The 21,475-nt window shown below is 41.3% G+C and overlaps 1 protein-coding gene across 3 annotated transcripts in view; it reads left to right on the forward strand.

Moving 5' to 3' along the window:
* Positions 1-21,475, forward strand: part of hecw2b (HECT, C2 and WW domain containing E3 ubiquitin protein ligase 2b) — a 366,692-nt gene that overhangs the window by 322,235 nt on the left and 22,982 nt on the right. For all 3 annotated transcript variants that reach the window (XM_080198794.1, XM_080198796.1, XM_080198795.1), the window contains one exon: positions 17,290-17,419. In XM_080198794.1, the coding sequence (XP_080054920.1) occupies positions 17,290-17,419 (130 nt within the window). The remainder of the gene's footprint in view (positions 1-17,289; positions 17,420-21,475) is intronic.

Genomic DNA, 21,475 nt, shown 5'->3' on the forward strand with positions numbered 1-21,475 from the left:
TATGAAAATTGAATTGGATTTAATAGAATAAATAAGGAGAAAATGTCTTCAGTGGCAAAAGCTTTAGTCAGAGGATACAGGTTTAGGATAATTAGCAGAGGAGCCAGAGGCAACATGAGAAAAAATGTTTATGAAGCAAGTTATTATGAATTCACTGCCCGAAAGTGTGGCGGAAAGAGGTTCCATAATAACTTGCAAAAGAAATTTTGATAAATACTAGAAATATTTAATACGTTTTTTGATTTAACCAAACCGAGCATTTAATTTTAATCTCCTCTGAGGCACAACATGAGTAGTTACTTGATGATTCTATACCTAAACATGTTCCGAAATATCACATTTTTATTTATTTTTATAATTTCTCTTGCGAAATATGAGGAATGGGGCATTATAGCAGCTGGTTGATGGGAATTGCAATTTTCCAGTCGCACCCACCACCAGGATCACCCAGTCCCACCAGAAATCAAAAGAGTTGGCTGGCCCATTGAGTCTCCTGTGGTGTGTCCTCCCACAGCAGGGTTGGTAAATCCCAGCCCTTGTCTTTTCACTTCGTGTAAAAAATTGGGTTTCCAAAATTTTCCAACTTCAAAACGCTGCAGAAGAAATTAAGGTCCAAGGTCTATTGCTGTTTTATTTAACCATTCCTTTAATTCTCTATCATTGGTTTAGAGTGGCAGACCATTATATGTAAATTGATACATTATGTCCACCCCTTAAATTGGAAGAACGCAAGTTCCAACTCCATTCCAGTGACTTGAACATATAACCTAGGCTAGTATTCTAGTAAAATAACTGAGATAGAATCACAGAAGGATGCCATTTAGTCCATCCTGTCTGTGCCAGCTCTCCAAATGAACATTATGACTTACTGATTGTTTCTATTCATGTAATCACCTAATGTCCTCTTGAATGCCTCACTTCAACCTGTCTTCATCATACATCCAGGCAGTGCATTTCAGATCCAAACTAGTTGTGTGAAAATGTTTTGTTTTTACATCACATTTGCAAATCATTTAAAATCTGTGCCCTCTTGTTCTGTGGGAACACTTTCTCCCTATCTTTGTCCAGCCTGTTCATGATTTTGAACATTTGTAAGAAATCCCCTCTTAGCTGCCTTCTTTCCAAGGTGAACAATCCCAGCCTCTCCAATTTATCCTCGTAACTGAAGTTTCTCATGCCAGTAATCATCTTTGTAAACCCCTTCTGCACTCACTCCACTGCATTCACATCCTTCCTATAGTCTGGTGCCCAGAAGTGTGATGTGGATATGCCGGCATTCTAATCAGTAATCTGTAAACTGTCTATGCTTTATATGCTCTGTCTGAAGCCAGAACTCTCCATTCACCTGAAGAGGGAAACCTCGAAAACTAGTGAGTTTACTACCAAATAAATCGGTTGGACTTAAACCTGGTGTTGTCAGACTTTTTACTGTGCCCAGAAGTGTACACAACACTCCAGCTAAGGTCTAACTTGTATCTTGTATAAGTTCAGCATAACCTCCTTGCTCTTGCTCTCAATGATCTTGATGTGGATGTGCCGGCGTTGGACTGGAGTAAACACAGTAAGAAGTCTGACAACACCAGGTTTTAGTCCAACCGATTTATTTGATAGTAAACTCACTAGCTTTCGGGTTAGCCCCTTCGTCAGGTGAATGGAGAGTTCTGGCCTCAGACTGAGCATATAAAGCACAGACAGTTTAGAGATTACTGATTAGAATGCGAATCTTTACACCTAACCTGCTGTTCAAGTCCTGAAGTGGCTGACAATGTGTGTGGAAGGAGCACTGATCACAGGTTAAAGAGATGTGTATTGTCTCCAGACAGTACAGTAAGTGAGGTTTTGCAAACCCTGGCAAGTAACGGGGGTTACAGATAGTGCGACATGAACCCAAGATCCCTGTTGAGACCATCCTCACGTGTGCGGAACTTGGCTATCAGTCTCTGTTCAGCGACTCTGCGCTGTCGTGTGTCGTGAAGGCCACCTTGGAGAATGCTTACCCGAAGGTCAGAGGCTGAATGCCCGTGACCACTGAAGTGTTCGCCAACAGGAAGGGAACAGTCTTGCCTGGTGATTGTCGAGAGATGTTCATTCATCCGTTGTCGTAGCATCTGCATGGTCTCCCCAATGTACCATGCTTTGGGACATCCTTTCTTGCAACGTATCAGGTAGACAATGTTGGCCGAGTTGCAAGAGTATTTACCGTGTACCTGGTGGATGGTATTCTCACGTGTGATGATGGTATCCATGTCGATGATCCGGCATGTCTTGCAGAATCAGTAATCTCTAAACTGTCTGTGCTTTATATGCTCTGTCTGAGGCCAGAACTCTCCATTCACCTGACGAAGGGGCTAACCCGAAAGCTTGTGAGTTTACTATCAAATAAATCGGTTGGACTAAAACCTGGTGTTGTCAGACTTTTTACTCAATGATCCTATCAGTGAAGCCCAGGATATACTACATGCTTTATTAGCTGGGCTCTCCAGCTGACAAATTCAATGATTGATGCACGTATACACCCAGGTCCTCTGCTCATACACCCCTTAAGAATTTTACCCCTTATTTTGTATTGTTGTTTCATTTTCTTCCTTTCAAAATGCATCACCTCACACTTCTCCACATTGAAATTCATCTGCCACCTATCTGCCCACTCCATCAAGTTGTCTCTATCCATTTGAAGATCTACACTGTCCTTCTCACAATTTTCATTTCTCCCAAGTTAGCTAGATCATTGATCATGTATCAGAAAAAGTAAGTGCTCCAACAACAACACCTGGGGAACACCACTACAAATCTACCACCTGCCCAAAAAATATCCATTGACCATTATTCTCTGTTTCCTATTATCCAAGTTGCTAATGTCCTTTTTATTTCATGACCTATAACTTTTCTCACAAGTCTGTTGTTTGGCATTGCATTGAATTCTTTTTGAAAGTCCATGTACACCACGTCAACTACATTACTCTCATCAACCCTTTTTGTTAACTCTTCAAAAAACTCCAGAGAGTTTGTTAATAATTTCCCATTGAGAAATCCATGCTGGCTGAGTTTTCCATGTGATTACTAATTCAATCCAAATAATTGTTTTCAGCAGCTTGCCCGCCACAAATGTTAAACAGACTGGTCTATAATTGATGGAGCTACCCTTGCAACCTTTTTTGAACTCTCTGGGCTGCTGTGTTTCAGATGCAACATTAAACATTTTGTTTTCTCATATTGGCATAAAAGATTCAATGTCACTATTTTTTAAAAAGTAGGGACTTCTCCTCGTATATTTCAAAAGTGCTTCATTGTAAAACGGTTTGAAATGTCCTATGACTATATTGAGTCACAGTATGGTTACAAATTATTTTGTTGTGGTGAAATCAATTTCCAAGATCATTGAGCTGTCTTATCGATTTTACCTTGCCTGTCAGCTCTCCTCTAATTTACCCAGCTGATTGTCTTTTGCAAAATTGATGAGAAGCACCTCCAATGTCAGGCAATGCAATGGCTGACAAACTAGTTTGAAAGTTGATAAATTGAGTTTAAGCTCCTACAAGGCTCTATTTGTACCTTTTACTATTGTTTGCAGGATAAACTTATGTATGATGCTGTTTCAGTGTATTACTACACTGATCATTTTCTAAAGCAAGGCATTGCGTTGGTTTAACCTTTCTGGTTGTACTAATTTCTACAATGCTGGAGACTTCACAGTAGCATTTTTAAAAGAATAGCTTTGTGCTACTCTATTAAATGCATTTAAAAAATTAACCACAACTTTCAAAAATTGAGAGGATATTAGAAGATAAAGATCAATTGCACTCTGTCCAAATGAGTACAAAATTGCCAATATGTATTCTCTAAAGTTTAGAGGGTTTTAAGGTCTGCAATATAAGATGGAAAAGATTATTCTCGGTATAGTATGAAGATATAAGATAAAGCAACCCACCTACCCAAAAAAACAATCTATTTGATTCAAGATGAAAGTGTCAATGTTGATTGTGTGGAATTTTCCCAGGCAAGGGAAGCAGAGAGTTAAATCCCCGAAACTGGTGTTGGTTGGGTGAGGACTTTTTTATTCATTCAAGGGATATGGGCTTTGCTAATGAGACCAGTGTTTATTGCCCATCCCCAATTGCTCTTTTAAGGTGGTGAGCCTTTCCCACATCTACACACCCTCTTCCCAGTTTCATGGCAATAGGATTGGAGATGAGTGGGGAACTCCCATGCAGCTGTTAGTTAAGTGATTGAAATATTCAAAAAGGCCATTAAATACTGATTTAACTCTCAGTCACGGATTTAATGAGTCAGTGCCCAGATTTTTTCCCAATCTGTCAACAATTTTCCTGTACTTCCTTGATGAATGAATAGTGGGGAGAGTTTCTTAAATCAAAATGAGAAGCTGGGAAGACTTTGATCAGTGAAACTGAAGAGCTCATCAAGTGGCAATGACACTTCTTCTTACCTAACCCTGGGTGGAGCTCTTCAGTTTCAACAGACTATTTCCCATTCTGTTTTTAATTCCACTCAACAGTTCCCTTAAACATGACAGGATCTTGAGGATTCCCTCACATCTCTCGAGTCCAAACCAAGGTGTCCAGTTTCCCAGTCTGGCACTTAGACTTCCAGAGCGCTCTCTCTGTGAGGATTGTACTGTTGGTCTCTTCCACTAGTTTTAACAGACAAATCTGACCATTTTAATTCCTCAGGCACATGGAATTTCATTCTAAGCATTGCCCCCACTCATGAATCCTGCTTTTATGACTCCAGATCAGGAAATTCCTGACTCTTAATTTCTTCTGTGCTTCTTATTCGGTCTGCCAGCAGATACATATTTTGCTTTCTTATAGGCTTCCAGGAGGCCAAACAATTTCTGTGAGACAGATAAACTCAAAACAAACTGTCTGCCTACAATCCATCTTCACAAAATTGTAGCAGGCCAGGGATGTCACACAACAAGATTTAAACTAGTTATCTCCCATTTTAAACTTGTTCACTGATCTGAAAAAAAATATGGATACTTAAAGATTTCCCGTATTTACTCTTTGCTTTCAGTCCCTCCTTTGACTTGAGACCCATTTGAATAATTTGCACCTTTTACGATGACAACTGTAGGCATCTTGGGGGTGATTCTCCCATTCCGATCCGCTAATTTTTTGGTGGATCAGATTGTGAGACGTGCAATTTGTGGGATGGGACCCATGCCCATCTCCCACCACCAGAAAGCAGGTGCAGTCAGGACCACGCAGGAAACAGGCGGTAAGACCTGATAGGTCATTGTAGTCTATTTTTAATGTTATTTAAATGTGATTATTGGGCCAGAGTCTGAATACTCCAGGCGCCGTCAGTACGATTTCACTCCGGCAGGGTTTAAGTGTAGCTTCCTACTTTTGGGGCATTAGTGGGAGACCCTGCTGGAGTGAAAAGGGAGGCAATTGGGGCTCCCAAGGGGTCAGGCAGCAGGGGGTGGTGCCCCCTTTGCATGAGCACCCTGGCAGTGTCAGCCTGTGGCACTACTCAAGGGGTACAGTGCCTATGCCCGGGGGCACCTTTTCGCTGCCACTGGGCATCGGACACTGTCAAGGGGGGGCTATTGTCGGCGGGGATTAGGGAGTGATCGTTGGCGTGGGGGATCCCGCTGCCGCTCTGCATGGGGATTGGTTGGGGTTGGAAGGAGGCCAGAGATCAGGGTGGGCTGGAGGGGTGGGAGTCTGCCTCCTGTGAGGAGGCTCTGCTAGGGTGGGGGGAGAATTGTCACTGCTGGGGGAGGGATGCCGGAGATCAGTGTGCTCCAGGACAGGATGGGGGTGTTGGGAGTGGCCCAGGAATGCTGCGTTCGGGCTGTGGAGCAGGCTGGAGGGACAGCACTGTGGGGTCCTGGGCTGGCCAGCAAACTGCAGGTGACAGTTCGGGGCCACTGCGCATGCGCAAATTTCTGGAATTGCCATCCTCTTTGGCGCGAATAGGCTCCATCCCAAGCTTTTAATGATAGTCATGATCGTGACCTCTGCATTGCACAGAGTGTGGGAGATTCCTGTGTGACCTCCCACTGAGAAAAAACAATCATGAATTACACCATTTTTCCTGTCAATTCAATACCTAACATTTTTTTAGGGTGAGAATTCCACCCCCTCTCCCCAACCCTTGCCTCCACCAAGATTCAGAAAGGGGCTATCCATTCTTCAGTGTTTTTATATTCTAACTTGGAACATATTCCATAAACACAGGTCAACTTTTGAATTTCAGTCACTTTATGACAAACCTCTGAACCAAATGCTTTCTTAATCTTATTTTAAAAATTACAATCCCAATCTAAAAGTTATGTTCTTATAAAATTAGGCATGTTCATACACTTGCCCCCTCATAGGTCAGAGGATCAGGGAGGATCTCTGGCTTAGCCAAAATGCGCAGATTCCAGATGTCATGCCCCTGAACCAGCATCCACCATTTCTGTCGGCAGAGTGTGGGAACAGGGGCCATTGTAGTTTGTACATGCATGATTCATGGAGGCAGTTGCACATGTAAATATACACCTGCCTTAAAACAGATCTAATTTTCATTAATGCAATGCACAAATGGTCTTTCCACTTTTCAGGAGGTCTAAACTTATGGAATTCATTAGAGAGGTAAGGGACCCTTTTGGATAGGTTCAGGGACACCATGAGGAGAGGTCATGCGTCCTTTTGTGCTGCTAAATTAAGCATGAATATGTGTGGTGAGTGGGTACACTCATTGGAACTGTCAAGTTGTACAAATAATTAAATCAACTGCCTTTCGAATTTAGTAACAGCCTGCAATTTAGAAAAGAAATGAGTGCCTGATCTTTCAATCTGATGAAATGAGCCTGAGGACTATCATTACTGTATTTGTGGTGTATGATTGATTTTACAACCCATCATTATAGTTGTGTGACTGTCAGTTCACAGTTTGATTATCAACTCCAAGTGATTATGAAGACTTTACTATTGGACTATGAATACAAATACTTGTTTTCATAAAGGATTAAATATTTGAAGGAAATGTTTGTTTTTATGAGCAATAAAGTGGTTGAAGGAATTTAAATGAAGTGTTTGGGTTTTTAATTAGAATTAGTGAAGTCAACAATAGACATTTGGAACTTGACTTAATTTTAGCATGGTCCTGAGATCTGCCCATGGCAGATACTGGATGAATTGTGGCGTGTGTAAGGGCAAAAGGTGGTGGGTGCAGAGGCATAGGTTGGCACTAAGTTCACACTGGGGCTATAAAGGGCCATGGGGTGGGCAAGATGGCATAGGTTGGCATGCAAGTATGAAAGGTTGTGGGGTGGGTAAGGGGCATAGGTTATCATGGATGGTATGAGGGACCATGGGGTGAGTGGGGGTCATGAGGTGGAATGTGTTGGTATTGATGGGGCATGAAGAGTATGTGAGTGATGAGGGCTAGAAATCATTTTCTTAAAAGTCCTGGAGGCTAAGGCCTGCTTTTGGCCTGGCCCGTCCCTGCATCCTGCTCCCCCTGTGGTTGCCTTTGCACTATTTCTGGGGGCAACAGGCCTGACTCCCATTTAACTGCCCCTCTCCCCCTTCCCCACCCCTTCCCCACCCCCTCCCCACTCCCACCCCCATACTCAGGAGCAAAAATTCAGATCTCAGTTTGGAACATGTGACTATATTTTGGAAGACAACAATTTTGCAATTTGAGTAGTTGATCAGCTAGTGTTGGATGTTATTACCCTTCCAATTGACAGCTATCACTAGCTCTAAGTGAAAGTAGATTTCAAGATAAACATGCACTTCATCTGCAAAAAGGATAGATCCTAATTATTGATTTAAATTTGAAATTTACTTGCCGTGCTTTGCTACTCCCCAGATTTACTCTGCAAGTCTATTTTTCCAGACCATCCCTCTGCATTTTGTTGTCAGCATGATGATCTTTTGTACTTTCCTATTTTTCCTTTTTCTGTTATTTGTTCCATAATTGTTCATTTCTTCCTCTTTCCATTTCCTTTTGCATTTACCTTTATTTGTAACTATTTTTGTATCTTCCTGGTGTGAATTTTATGTCAAATAACCTGAAAGATGTTACCTTATCAATTCAAGAGCAAGTTGTTGTTGGCCTTCATGAATTTTTGATCAGTGGTGATGCTTTGACCAACAAATTTAACTAAACCAATCGTTTCATGATAGCATGAAGTGTGTTTTTGTGGAAATGTGTAAAAGCTTCTATTCACAGTCTCTAACATACACTGAAAATGAATATTTGAATTTTATGTTTCACTAAAAAAGCAGATACACTTTTTCAAAACAAATATTAAAAATAAATAGCCTGTTTGTGTTTTAAGTAATTGAAATTTATATTACTTTCAGATGATTGACACACCAGATAACGTTTTGGTGTATCTCAGTAATCTGTTTCACTCTGGTTAACTCAGGTGAAATAATGATTAAGGCATAAGGTGTTTTTGACTCTTCATTTTCAGCAGCAATAGTAGGTTGGGTCAGAAGAATATTACCTGCTTTAGAAAAGAGATTTCAGCAAATGACATTTTGGGAAGATGAGATTTTTGAAGATGCCAGTGTGAAGATATGCATTCAATTTGTGGAAATTTATTCTGGAACAATGAACTTGTACTGTCAATACCTATATCACTCTTCATTCTATTTCACTTATGAATGAAAAATGATAACATGGAGGTGACCAAACTGGATTATCATTATGACAGACCACTTAATCAAATAGCACATAAAGCTGCTTCAGTGACGTTGAATCTAATTATGGCACTAGAATTATAGTAGTCTAAAATATACTTTAATTAGTTCAGAGTTAATGGCTTGAGGCCTGTTCCTTCAAATTGTACTCAGATTGGCTCATGATAACCTGAACTTAATGTGATCTCTCAAATTTTATAATGATGGCTGCTGTAAGCTATTAATTTTTAGAAAATTATTAAATAGAGAATAATAAATACCTGGAAATGCAAAAATATAATAGAAGTTTGAGAGAATAAGCCATTTTAATAAAATTTGACTATTTTATAATCATCAAAGCAAGATTAGATTACAGCTTTGACATTGCTCACAATCTGTTATTATACTAAAGGCTGTTTAAAATTTATATACTGTCACCTTATGCATTCTCTCCAATGTGTTTTTCCCCAAACAAAAAGTATTTTAAAAATATCATAAATATATATTTGAAATATCCATTTAATTTGTGTTGATGCATCAATTCTCTTGATGGTACAATGGCAGGTGTACTTTATTGGGTTAACTACTTTTGGTTCTAGAGAGGTGAATTTGCTCCTGATCTCTTCTGGAAGTGCAAGTACATGCAGTAGATGTCAACAGAGAACAAGATAAGACTTGTCTTGGTGAATACCTCTTCTAGGCTCAGTCATAAATAATGGCCAATTAGCTGACATACTTAAGCCAATTGGTACCAGCAAGGAATCTTTGCCCTTAGAGTGAAGGAAATAAAACTGGCAAAGAGGAAAAGAAGAAGAAATACAAATCATTTTCAGTATGACTAGAAAATGCCTGTTTTGAGATGAGACAACTTTTGCCTGCAACAACATCATTAATTCATGGACAGTCATGGATAGACAAGTATTTATGGTTAAATAAGGACAACTATGTGGACATGATTGTTGAGCTAACTGAAGTGAACTGGATACGAGGCTATGGGATGCATCATTAGAGCAGTGGTGGCAGACCTTTAAGGGGATATCTCAGTTCAATATATTTCTATTCTAAAGGGAAGATCACCGTGTGTTGTTAATTAAATAAGTTAAGGAAACTATCAAGCTTAAGGAAGAAACATATAACTGAGCAAAAATCTACAGACGAGTAATGAGCCATAGGCCTTTCAGCCCCTCGAGCTTGCTCCATCATTTAGTAAGATCATAGCTGATCTGATATAACTTCAGATCTATAACCTGCCTAACACCAATAACCTATCACTCCTTTGCTTACTACTCCACCTCTGACTTCCATCATTCAAAGCACTCACGACTCACTGAGAGAAACAAAAATGCCTCATCTCCATTCTGTATGGACAACCCCTTTTGTTTCTGCTGGAGTTTGAAAGTGTGAGGATGGTTTGATTGAAGTATATAAGATTCTGAGTGGTCTTGACAAGTTGCAGTTGGAAATGATGTTTCCTCTTGTCGGTGAGTTCAAGGTTAGAGGGCACTGTTTTACAACTGATGATCATGGCCAGAATGCTCCCAAAAAAGTTCAAGTCCCCAGTTCACACAAAAACGGGAGTAACTCATGCTGATTATTTTAGTTGGATTTTAAGATTGAATCTCCGACAGTCTGAGTGCTGCAGATTGCCTAAGGGAGATTCAGTCTGAAATTCAGGAGGATGGGCCTATTTCCACCCGAGACGTCGGTAGCATAGCACTGAGTGAACCACTGCACGTGAGTCAATCTCAGACCTGTAATTGGAGCACGTGCGCTGGCCTCGCACTGCTGGCTGGCCAATCGCTGGCCAGCCCCCTATTGCTGCCCCTCTGATGCCCCCACCCAGATGGCCAGCCCTGATCTTTGTCTACCCTCCTGCTGCCTGATATCCTAGTGCAGAGTGGCAGTGGGTCCCCACTGATTGTCCCCCCCAAATAGACCCACCTTCTTAATAGTGCCCATGCTTGGTGGGGAGTACCAACATGCCCCTTGGGCATTGCCAGTTTGTGCCTTGTGCAATGTCAGAGGGCCTGCTATCACTCCGCCTTACCCCAACCTCCTGAGAGAGTCTCAATAGCCTCTGTTCCTCCCAGCAAGGTTGGGACGCCTGTTCCTCATTAGTGGGGAGCAGTTGTAAACCCCACTGGAGTGAACCACTCCTGGTGGCAGGAGAAATGCTACTGCACTGTTAGTCAACTTTCCAAGTTATCAGCAAAGTGATGGAAAGAGCCTTCAAAAGGGCAATCAAGTAAAGTGTTCAGTGATGCTTAATTTGAGTTTAGCTGGAACAAATTGGTTCTAGATCTCAACAAAGTCAAACGTGCACGGATGTATACAGCAAAGGAGAGGTAAAAGTATTAAAACAGACATCAAAACATAATTTCACTGGTATCTCATGAAGAAGTCCAAGAAAAACTGTAGTCAATGGAGCTCAAAAAGAAACCCTTCCAGAGTGTAGAATTTTACCTATCACAAAGGAAGGTGAATGTGGTCATCTGTTGCCTATTATCACTAGCTCAGAACATAACCAAAGAATTGTTAAGGGGAATTGTCAAAGTTCCTAATGTCATAAAATGAAGAGAGAACGTTCACTTACGTTTAGTGATTATCTCGCTTCACAAGTGTAATTATGGAAGCTACCCATGCCAGCATACAGCGGGTTCTAGGTAATATTACAGGCCAGTGACAAGCATTTGCAGCAAGTACATACCATAATCAAAATCATGGGCATGAGAAAATTCTGCCATCTCCCTTAATCTTCAATGGCACGAATGTCCCTGAATGCTTTACCAACAATATTTTGGGGATCACCATCGATCAAAAGTTGACCTTCATTTACAAAGCTCAAGAACAGATCGTTATAAAATAGCTTCCATTCACCTGGAATGGATACAGCTGTGACAATACTTGAAGATAACAGTTTATTGATTGAAGGGTGACAATACTGTGCCTTTCAGAAAAGTATTTATATCCTATTTCTTGTGGCGGTACATCTAAAATTCAGCTCTGGTTTAACCGATACTGATCTGTCTGCACACCTGGCAGCTTCACGTTGAGAGTTCAAGTGAATACTTTATGCTAGATAATGAGGTGTTTGCTTTTTTCCCCTGGGGTTTCAGAGAAGGGTTGAATTAGGTTGATTGACAGGACAGAGTGATATGAATGGGTAGAGCTAAGCTTCCAGAGAAAAACGTTTTTGTTTCTGCTTGATCCTGAAAGAAACCAGGGGTGTTTCTCTCTGTCTCTCGCAGCTACTGTTTGACAGTCAGAAGACAGATGTCGCTCTGTCTTTAGAAGTATTCAAAGGCTTGAGGATTGGCAGTCCATATACCAGCACATAAACCTGTGTTGTTTGCTAAATGATTTTGAAAAGGAGTTTAAGTCGATGAGGAATATTGCTTCAACTGGAATCCATAGAGATGGGTTAGCAGTTAAGAATTGTGTCTTGTCATGCTGAAGAATTTTAATTGGTAAAAATTAAGCACAAACATTTGTTATATTTAAACTGCACTGTTAAAAATAAAGTTTGTTTTGATAAAAGCTTTTTAGTATATCAGTAGAATCACACCTGGAGTGAAACACCTTATCCTCACACTAATGCCAAAAATAAAAACAGTTGGGGTCTAATTTAACTTCACATATACCTTGGGGTCTCTAACAAAAGTCAATTTTGACTAAAGGATTCCATCTAAAAGGGCTTTTAACAATCATTGAACGTTGTTGACAGCAATGTCATTACTTATGCAGCACATAAATAACAGGGATATGACCAATTGTTGCATCGCTGATATACCAGCACCTGAATGAGATTTCATGAGGTCAAAACTGGAAAGCAAATAAACAAACACAACTGTTTCTCAGTGCAGCTGGAAAGTTGAATTGTTGTTCCATGTCATTTCCATTCTATTCTTTTCCACACTGTGTTCTCTGATTGCTGGTAAGAACAATTTCTGTTAAACTGCTGATCACCAGTAATTGAAATTGATTGCAGGCAATGTAGCAAATTCTTATAAGTTACAGCTTCTCTCCAACATAAGATCAAAAATGGGAATGTTCATTTTGCAGTGGTCACTTTCATTCACGATCTCTCAGATAACGAAGTTGTCCATGCCAACAGGTAGCAAGACCTGGACAACATTCAGTCTTTGGCGAATAAGTCGCAACTAACAGTTACACCATACTTAAGTTCCAGGCATTGACCATGTCTAATGAGAAAATCTTACCACCGCACCTTGACGTTCAATGCCATTACCAACCTGGTGATCATCACTGACCAGAAAATTAAATGGACCAGTTACATAAATAAAGTGGTTACAAGAACGGAGCAAAGACTGAAAATCAACAGCGCTCATTAACTCACATCTTCACTGCCCAAGTTTTTCTACCATTTGCCATGTACAAATCATGAACGTGATAGAATGCTCCCCAGATGCCGGGTTGAATGCACTCAAGAAGTTCAATCAACGGCACTCAGGATCTCACAAGCATATAGGACAATGCAATCTGATTAACTGGTACCACATCCACCACATTTAACAGTCACTTCCTCCAGCACTGTGGCAACAGTATGCCCTATTGACATGACCTTAGGTTTGATCAAATCCTGGTAATTCGATGGCCAGGTTTTCTGATGATTCAAAGATAGGTAGAAAAGCATGTTGCGAGAAGGATTCAAAGAATCTGCAAAGGGATATAGATATGTTAAGTGGGTGAGCAAAGATTTGACAAGAGTATAATGTGGGAAAGGGTACAGAGGAGATTTACAAGGATGTTGCCTGGACTGGGAGGCATGCCTTATGAAGTTAGGTTGAGGGAGCTGGGTCTCTTTTCCCTGGAGAGACGAAGGTTGAGAGGCGACCTGATAGAGGTTTATAAAATGTTGAGAGGAATGGATAGGGTGGATTCTCAGAGGCTATTTCCCCAGGTTGAAATGGTCGCTATGAGAGGACACAGATTTAAGGTGCGGGGAGGAAAGTACAGAAGTGATGTTAGGGGTAAGTTTTTCACTCAGAGGGTGGTGAGTGAGTGGAATCGGCTGCCGTCAGTGGTGGTGGAGGCGAACTCGCTGGGGTCTTTTAAAAGACTTCTGGATGAGTATATGGGGTTTTATGGAATTGGGGGTTATAGATAGGTGTTGATGTGATCGGCGCAACTCGTGGGCCGAAGGGCCTGTTTGTGCTGTAGTGTTCTATGTTCTATGAAAATGTGAGGTTGTTCCCTTTGGCAAGAAGAATAGAAAAGTAGATTATTTAAATGAAGGGAAACTGCAGTATGCTGCAGTAAAAGAGATCTGGGTGTCCTTGTACATGAATCACAAAGGTTAGAATGGAAGTACAGCAAATAAATAGGAAGGCAAATTGAATGTTGGCCTTTATTGTAAGGCAGATTGAGTCTTGCTGCAACTGTTCAGGGCACTGGTGAGTCTGCATTTAGAGTACAATGTGCAGTCTTGGTCTCCATACTTAAGGAAGCATATGCTTGCATTGGAAGCAATCCAGAGAAGATTTGCTAGGCTGAATCCTGGGATGAAGGGGTTGTCTTCAGGAAAGATTGAGCAATTAAGGCCTATGCTCGTTTGAATTTAGGAGAATGAGAGATTGAAATCTGTAAGATTCTGAGGGGGCTTGACAAAGGCAGAGACTGTGAGAGGATGTTCTCTTGAATGAATCATGAACTAGAAGCACAGTTTAAAATTAAGGGTTAAAATTAACTGAGGAGTCAAAAGAGAGGGGGGCCAAGATATAGAAATAGATAAAGTTGCTGTGACTATCTGAGAGCACAAGCAAGGAGGGGAGAGACGCTGAGGAAGGATAGTCGGGTAAGAAGGGGAAGGAGCTTCATGGGTGAGAGGGAAAATGTGTGGATAACAAGAAACAATTCATTTTCAAAGTTGCATCTTATTTTATTTGCTTATGTGTATGTTTCTGTTTTTTTAAAATCTTTATTTTTCCATTCAATACTCTCTGCCTGAACCTGGCTTTCAAGTTTACAGACTACTGTTGGAACAATAAGTTGAATATTTCCAATAGTTTTCTTCCTTTTTTATATTTGTCCAATTTTTTGGGAGTAAAGTTTAGAGAGATTTTGGGTAGAAGAAGAAAAAATATTGGTGGGTGAATTCTATTTTTTTCTGTTGCCCTTTGATTTTTTTCTTTAAATGTTTTTCCGATAGAAGTTTCTGCTTGTATACAAACATTTTTGGCTGTTGTTGTGTACATGCCTTTGTACTGTAAAAGATTACGTTTTGGCACGTAGACAAAGTTGAGCGTCCAGTTGATTCTGAAGAGCCCGACCTTCCAGATCTTGAACTTTGGAGGAGAAGGATGGAGTGGGGGGAGGTGAATGAAAGCAAACTTAATTGTTGTTGGATTTTTGACCATCTGCCCAGCAATCAAGCCTCTTATTTCATTAATATCCTCTAATGGAGACATACGGTGAGTTTGCAAATTCCTGCTTCAAGAACAGTTTGGTTTCTGACTTAAGTATTTAAATCTAAGTAGTCCTGGAAACCAAAAACTAGCCCCCGGAAACCAAAAAGTAACCCTCAAGAAAGTCTCAAAAACAGCCCTCGTATCAAAACATTTTGAAATCTGTGTAGAATTTTGTAACTGTCTTCTTTATATAGTAGTTGTTGCCAGATTAATTGTAGATGTTAATTCTGAGATTGATAGATTTTTCTTAACCAAATGTGTTGAGAATATGAGACACAGGAATGTATCTGGAATTCAGGTGCAGATCAGCCATGATCTCACTGAATGACAAAACAGGCTGAAGGAGCTAAATTGCTTTACTACTGCTCCAATATTTCTTAGTTTTGTTTAAAAGTTGGTGGGTTTCTGATTTTTAAAATTGTCCAAGGAGACTCATTGTGGTGGAAATCTTTACTATTTCACTGATATGTGGTAGAAATTACATTCTGACCTAAATGTAGATTATTTTTTAAATTTGAGTGTCCTGTTATAAGACACTATTCCTCTGTGAGAGATGGAATCAAAATGGAATTAGTTGTTGCTGTTGTTTCACCTGCTAATAAATGTCCTGGAAAAGTTCATGCAGGAATAATGGCTTTAAGATCAGATTATTCCTCTTTCTCAATACTGACTGTGAGTTTTTAAACAAAAAACTATAACCGGGATTTTCTGCCTCCCTTTTTCAGAAGCAGGCATGGCAGATGGGACGGAGAATTGAACAGAGTCCCTTCTAAGAGCTTTTATGGAAATTCCCCAATTAACCCTGCCAATGTCATATTGGGAATCCCAACTTTAAAGGATTCCCATTTATACCAATTTGAATCTCATTATCAGACCTTTACACCTGACTTTCTCCCCATGTTAAATTGTCCATTCATGCCAACGTGAGGGCCTGCCAGTCTGAATTACAACAGGTCCCCCATGATGTGCACGTGGCGAACAGATTGCACTGAAGGTACACAGGTGATTGCAGCCCCCAGAGATGAGAGGGCTATCGCCAGGCAGTGCCCTGGCCACCGCCACCAGCACTCCCCTGGGCTCCACCTCTGGCACTCCTGGCACTGCCTCTCTGGCACTGTCTGTATATACAGTGCCAGAGTAGTTGGATAAACATATGGATGATATTGGAATAGTCTAGGTTAGATGGGCTTTAGATTGGTTTCACAAGTCGGTGCAACATCAAGGGCCGAAAGGCCTGTAGTGCGCTGTAATTTTCTATGTTCTAAGTTCTAGAGTAGCACTTGGGGGTGGTGGGCGAGAATGATCTGTGGCAGTTGTGGGGGTTGGAGGGAGAGCACTGTGAAATTTTTTTTATTGTTATTAAAATAGCATCATGATTTATCAGAAATCCAAGTTGTTGGTGGGGTGGGCTTTGCGGGCAAGACATCATGGGACTTGCCCCTTCCATTTGTTTTGATAACGTGTTTGAAAATTCAGTGGGAAAACCTGGCAAGGCAGCTGGCAGGTTGTCCTCTGCTTTTTCCACCCAAAACAAAACTTTGCCAAAACAATTGGAAAATTCCAGCCTGTGTCCCCTTTGATGTCCAATGTCTATTCCTGTCACCTGACCCACCTCCTCCCTCATATTCTGATAATACTTGTGCAAATCCATATAGTTATGTCATGTTATTAGAAGATCATGGAAACTAGAAAATAGTTCTTGTATTTTGAAGGTTTGTACTATTTCGTATTGTTTCTGCTGAGTCTAGGACCGTAGCTTTTATACCTTGGCTAGTGTATAGGGCTTTATGTTGGGAAATTAGTTTTAACTTGAGATTGATTGACAGGCAAAAATTTGACTATGTGAAACACAATTGAAAGCTAACATTTCAATTGATCAAAGTAATCTCAATGATGGCAATAAACCTAGACGATAATTATGCTGAATGAAACATTTTCTATTAAAAAGAACAACAAGTTTTTAAAGAAATCATAGCACGAAAATTCCATGTGGAAGGTTATATCTGCATAAAAAGTTTTCCTGGGTGCTATTCCACTTAATCATATTACTTTATTTTTTTAAACATTGTTGAAATGCAAGATTGTTCAGAAGATATGGTAAGCATTGAAATATTTGACTAAGCTGATTAATAAATAATATTATGGTAATACTGCGTGTAATTAGTTTATTGAGTATGCTAGACATTCCCTACATGTTTGCCTGTTATTGCCAGATCCTGTGATCTGAGTGACCTGGAATATTTGGATGAGGAATTTCATCAGAGCCTGCAGTGGATGAAAGACAATGACATCAACGATATTTTAGATCTAACATTTACCGTGAATGAAGAGGTTTTTGGTCAGGTGGGTTAACTTGGTTAAGCTTCTTAAATTATCAGTGATTTTGTGCTATCAATGAAATGTATTATGACTTCTTTGCTGTATAGATAAAATTAATATCTCCTTAAGAGATAGTACGGCAAATAGGGCCCAGAAGAAGGCTGGGATGAAAGCGCTTTATCTGAATGCACGAAGCATTCGGAATAAAGTGGATGAGCTGGTGGTGCAGATCGACACAAATGGATACGATCTGGTGGCCATTACACAGACGTGGCTGCAAGGTGACAGGGACTGGGAGATGAATGTACAGGGCTATCAAGTGTTTAGGAAGGATAGGCAGGAGGAAAGAGGGGGTGGCGTAGCTCTGCTGATTAAGGACAGCATCAAGGTGGTAGCAAGGGATGATATCGGAGCCAAAGAGCAGAAAGTGGAATCGTTGTGGGTGGAGATTAGGAACAGCAAAGGGAGGAAGATGCTGGTGGGTGTCGTCTATAGGCCCCCGAATAATGATCTGGAGGTGGGGCGGGCTGTTAACGCGCAAATAAGTGCGGCGTGCAGGAATGGGACGGCAGTAGTTATGGGGGATTTCAATCTGCATATTGATTGGTCGACCCATGTTGGACGAGGTGGGCTCGAGGAGGAGTTCTTGGAATGCTGCCGGGATAGTTTCCTGGAACAGTGTGTGTTGGACCCGATGAGGGAGCGAGCTATCTTGGTGCTATGTAATGAGGCGGATAGAATTAGGGACCTTGCGGTGAAGGATCCTCTTGGAGAGAGTGATCATTGTATGGTGGAGTTTCTGTTGCAGATGGAGGAGGAGAAAGTGGGTTCCCGGACACGCGTCCTTTGTTTGAATAGAGGGCAGTATGGTAGGATGAGAGAAGAATTGGCGAATGTGGACTGGGGGAGCGCGTTGGAAGGTAGGTCTGCTGAGGAGCAGTGGAGGATCTTTAAGGAGATCTTTCTTGGTGCTCAGCAGAAATTTATTCCGATGGTTAAAAAGGACAGTAGGAAGAGAGGTAATAAGCCGTGGATAACGAAGGAGGTGAAGGAAAGTGTTAAATTAAAAGCGGAGGAATTTAGAGTAGCTAAGAGCAGTGGGCGAGAAGAGGATTGGGAAAGGTTTAAATGTCAACAAAGATTGACAAAAAAGTTGATAAAGGAGGGTAGAAGAAGCTATGAAGCTGGGCTAGCGCTTAATATAAAAAAGGATAGCAAGAGTTTTTATAAATATATAAAAAGGAAGAGGCTGGCTAGGGTGAACGTTGGTCCCTTAGAGGATGAGAAAGGGGACCTAGTGGTAGGGGATGGGGATATGGCTAAGGTCTTGAATAACTTTTTTGTTTCTGTCTTCACGGAGGAGGACGTGAATAATTTGCCGGGTGTTAGCGATGGAAAGGTGGTAGGACTGGAGGGTCTTAATGACATTACTGTTACTAGAGAGGTGGTGCGCGACAGACTGGAGGGGCTGATTGTGGACAAGTCCCCAGGACCGGATGGAATGCATCCGAGGGTTCTGAAAGAAATGGCGGAGGTTATAGTGGATGCCTTGGTGGTTATTTTCCAGACGTCGCTGGATTCCGGGGAAGTGTCGGAAGATTGGAAAACGGCTAATGTTACGCCGTTGTTTAAGAAGGGTGCCAGGCAAAAGGCGGGGAATTATAGGCCGGTTAGTTTAACGTCTGTGGTAGGTAAAATGTTAGAATCCGTCATTAAGGAGGAAATTGCGAGGCATCTTGAAGGGAATTGCTTGATAGGGCAGACGCAACACGGTTTCATTAAAGGGAAGTCGTGTCTGACAAATTTACTGGAGTTCTATGAGGATGTGTCTAGGGCGGTGGATAGAGGAGAGCCGGTGGATGTGGTCTTTCTGGATTTTCAGAAGGCGTTTGATAAGGTACCTCACAAGAGGTTACTGCAGAAGGTCAGAGGACATGGAGTTGGGGTAGGGTGTTAGCGTGGATAGAGGATTGGTTGTCAAATAGGAGGCAGAGAGTGGGGGTCAATGGGTGCTATTCGGATTGGTGGTTGGTGACTAGTGGGGTGCCCCAGGGGTCGGTGCTGGGGCCTCAGCTATTTACCATTTATATAGATGATCTGGAGGAGGGAACCGAGTGTAGGGTGTCGAAATTTGCTGATGACACCAAGATTGGGGGAAAGGCAAATTGTGCGGAGGGTGTGGAGAGTCTGCAGAAGGATCTAGATAGGCTGGGCGAATGGGCCAGGAAATGGCAAATGGAATTTAATGTTGGCAAGTGTGAGGTGGTCCACTTTGGTAGGAAGAATGGTAGGAAGGACTATTACTTACGTGGCGAAAAACTGCAGCAGGCGACGGTGCAGAGGGACCTCGGGGTCCTTGTGCATGAGTCGCAAAAACCCAGCCTGCAGGTGCAGCAGGTGGTCAGGAAGGCGAATGGGATGCTGGCCTTCATAGCGAGGGGGATTGAATATAAAAGTAGGGAGGTCTTGCTGCAGCTGTATAGGGCATTGGTGAGGCCGCAGCTGGAGTACTGTGTGCAGTTTTGGGCGCCGCACCTGCGCAAGGATATTTTGGCCTTGGAGGGAGTGCAGAGGAGGTTTACTAGGCTGATACCGGAGTTGAGGGGGTTGAGCTATGAGGAGAGGCTGAATAAACTAGGCTTGTACTCGTTAGAGTTTAGAAGAATGAGGGGAGATCTCATTGAGACGTATAAGATGATGAATGGGATGGATAGGATAGAGGTGGAGAGACTCTTCCCGCTCAAAAAAGACAGTAGGACTAGGGGGCACAGCCTCAAGATAAAGGGGGGGCGGTTTAGAACGGAGTTGAGGAGGAACTTCTTCACTCAAAGGGTAGTGAATATCTGGAATTCTCTGCCCGTTGAAGTGGTGGAGGCTGCCTCGCTAAATATTTTTAAGAAGCGGGTTGATGGGTTTTTGATAAGAGAGGGGATTAAGGGTTATGGGGAGAGGGCGGGAAAGTGGAACTGAGCCACGACAGATCAGCCATGTTCTTATTGAATGGCGGGGCAGGCTCGAAGGGCCAGATGGCCTACTCCTGCTCCTATTTCTTATGTTCTTATGTAATATGAGCTACTTATAAAGTGAACTCAATGATAAAATAGAAATTTATTTTTGCACATCAGATTTATTTTCTGCTTTTATGTAAGCAGTTTCTTGCATAATCCTATCACAGCCAATCCTTCCTTTTGGCTTTTCCTGGTCTCCCATTCTACAACTTCGTTGATCGTCTTAATCCTTATTTTGTAATATTAGTGTATATCCTCTGAGATTTAAACCTTCAGCACACAGTGAATACTTTGCCTGAAACAATTTTGTCAATTGTGTCATAATTTTGATTAATTCAATTAGATCACCATGCAATAAATCAACTTCTTTAGCATTTTCTTCTAAATTAGATTCTTAACATTCAGAAATATCTTTGTGCCCTTTTGTATCCTCTCAAGGTCAATAATTAGGAGACTGGGGACCCCAAGGAGAACAGAATAATGTCTTAACAAGCAACAATGTAACCCAGTAATTCAGATAAATAAGTAGTATTCCTGAGTTTGATCTATATATGTATGTAATTCAGTGCTTAATATCTATACTTAACAAAATACCCTGAACAGCTATTGAAAGCTGGAAATTATGTTTTGCAGTATATAACTCAATTAAACCAATTTGATCTATCATATGACTTTTAACATTGAATGGCAGTTTTAAATGCAAGCAGAACTATCTGATCAATGATAACACGTTAATGCAATTCTTATAGGTACCTAATTAGTTTTGAGATTTAATGTGGACTACTAAATATTTTTTTGGACAACTTAATCTGACAGGCTAGTTACTGGTGTGACAATTGGAAACAAATAAATTCCTGATTCTATTTGAAACAAACTGAACTTTTCTGCTTTGTTTCATTTCTGCTGGAATTTCTGGAATATAAAATCTCTACAGTGTAGTAGGAGGCCATTCAGTCCATCGAGTCTGCACTGACCCTCCAACAGAACATCTTACCCAGGCCCTATCCCCATAACCCCACGTAGTTTGAGAGCTGATGCAGGGGGCAGGGATTTAGATTTGTGGATCATAGGG

This window comes from Carcharhinus amblyrhynchos, chromosome 11, assembly GCF_965287045.1.
Source record: "Carcharhinus amblyrhynchos chromosome 11, sCarAmb.v2.hapA, whole genome shotgun sequence".
Taxonomy (NCBI): Eukaryota; Metazoa; Chordata; class Chondrichthyes; order Carcharhiniformes; family Carcharhinidae; genus Carcharhinus; species Carcharhinus amblyrhynchos.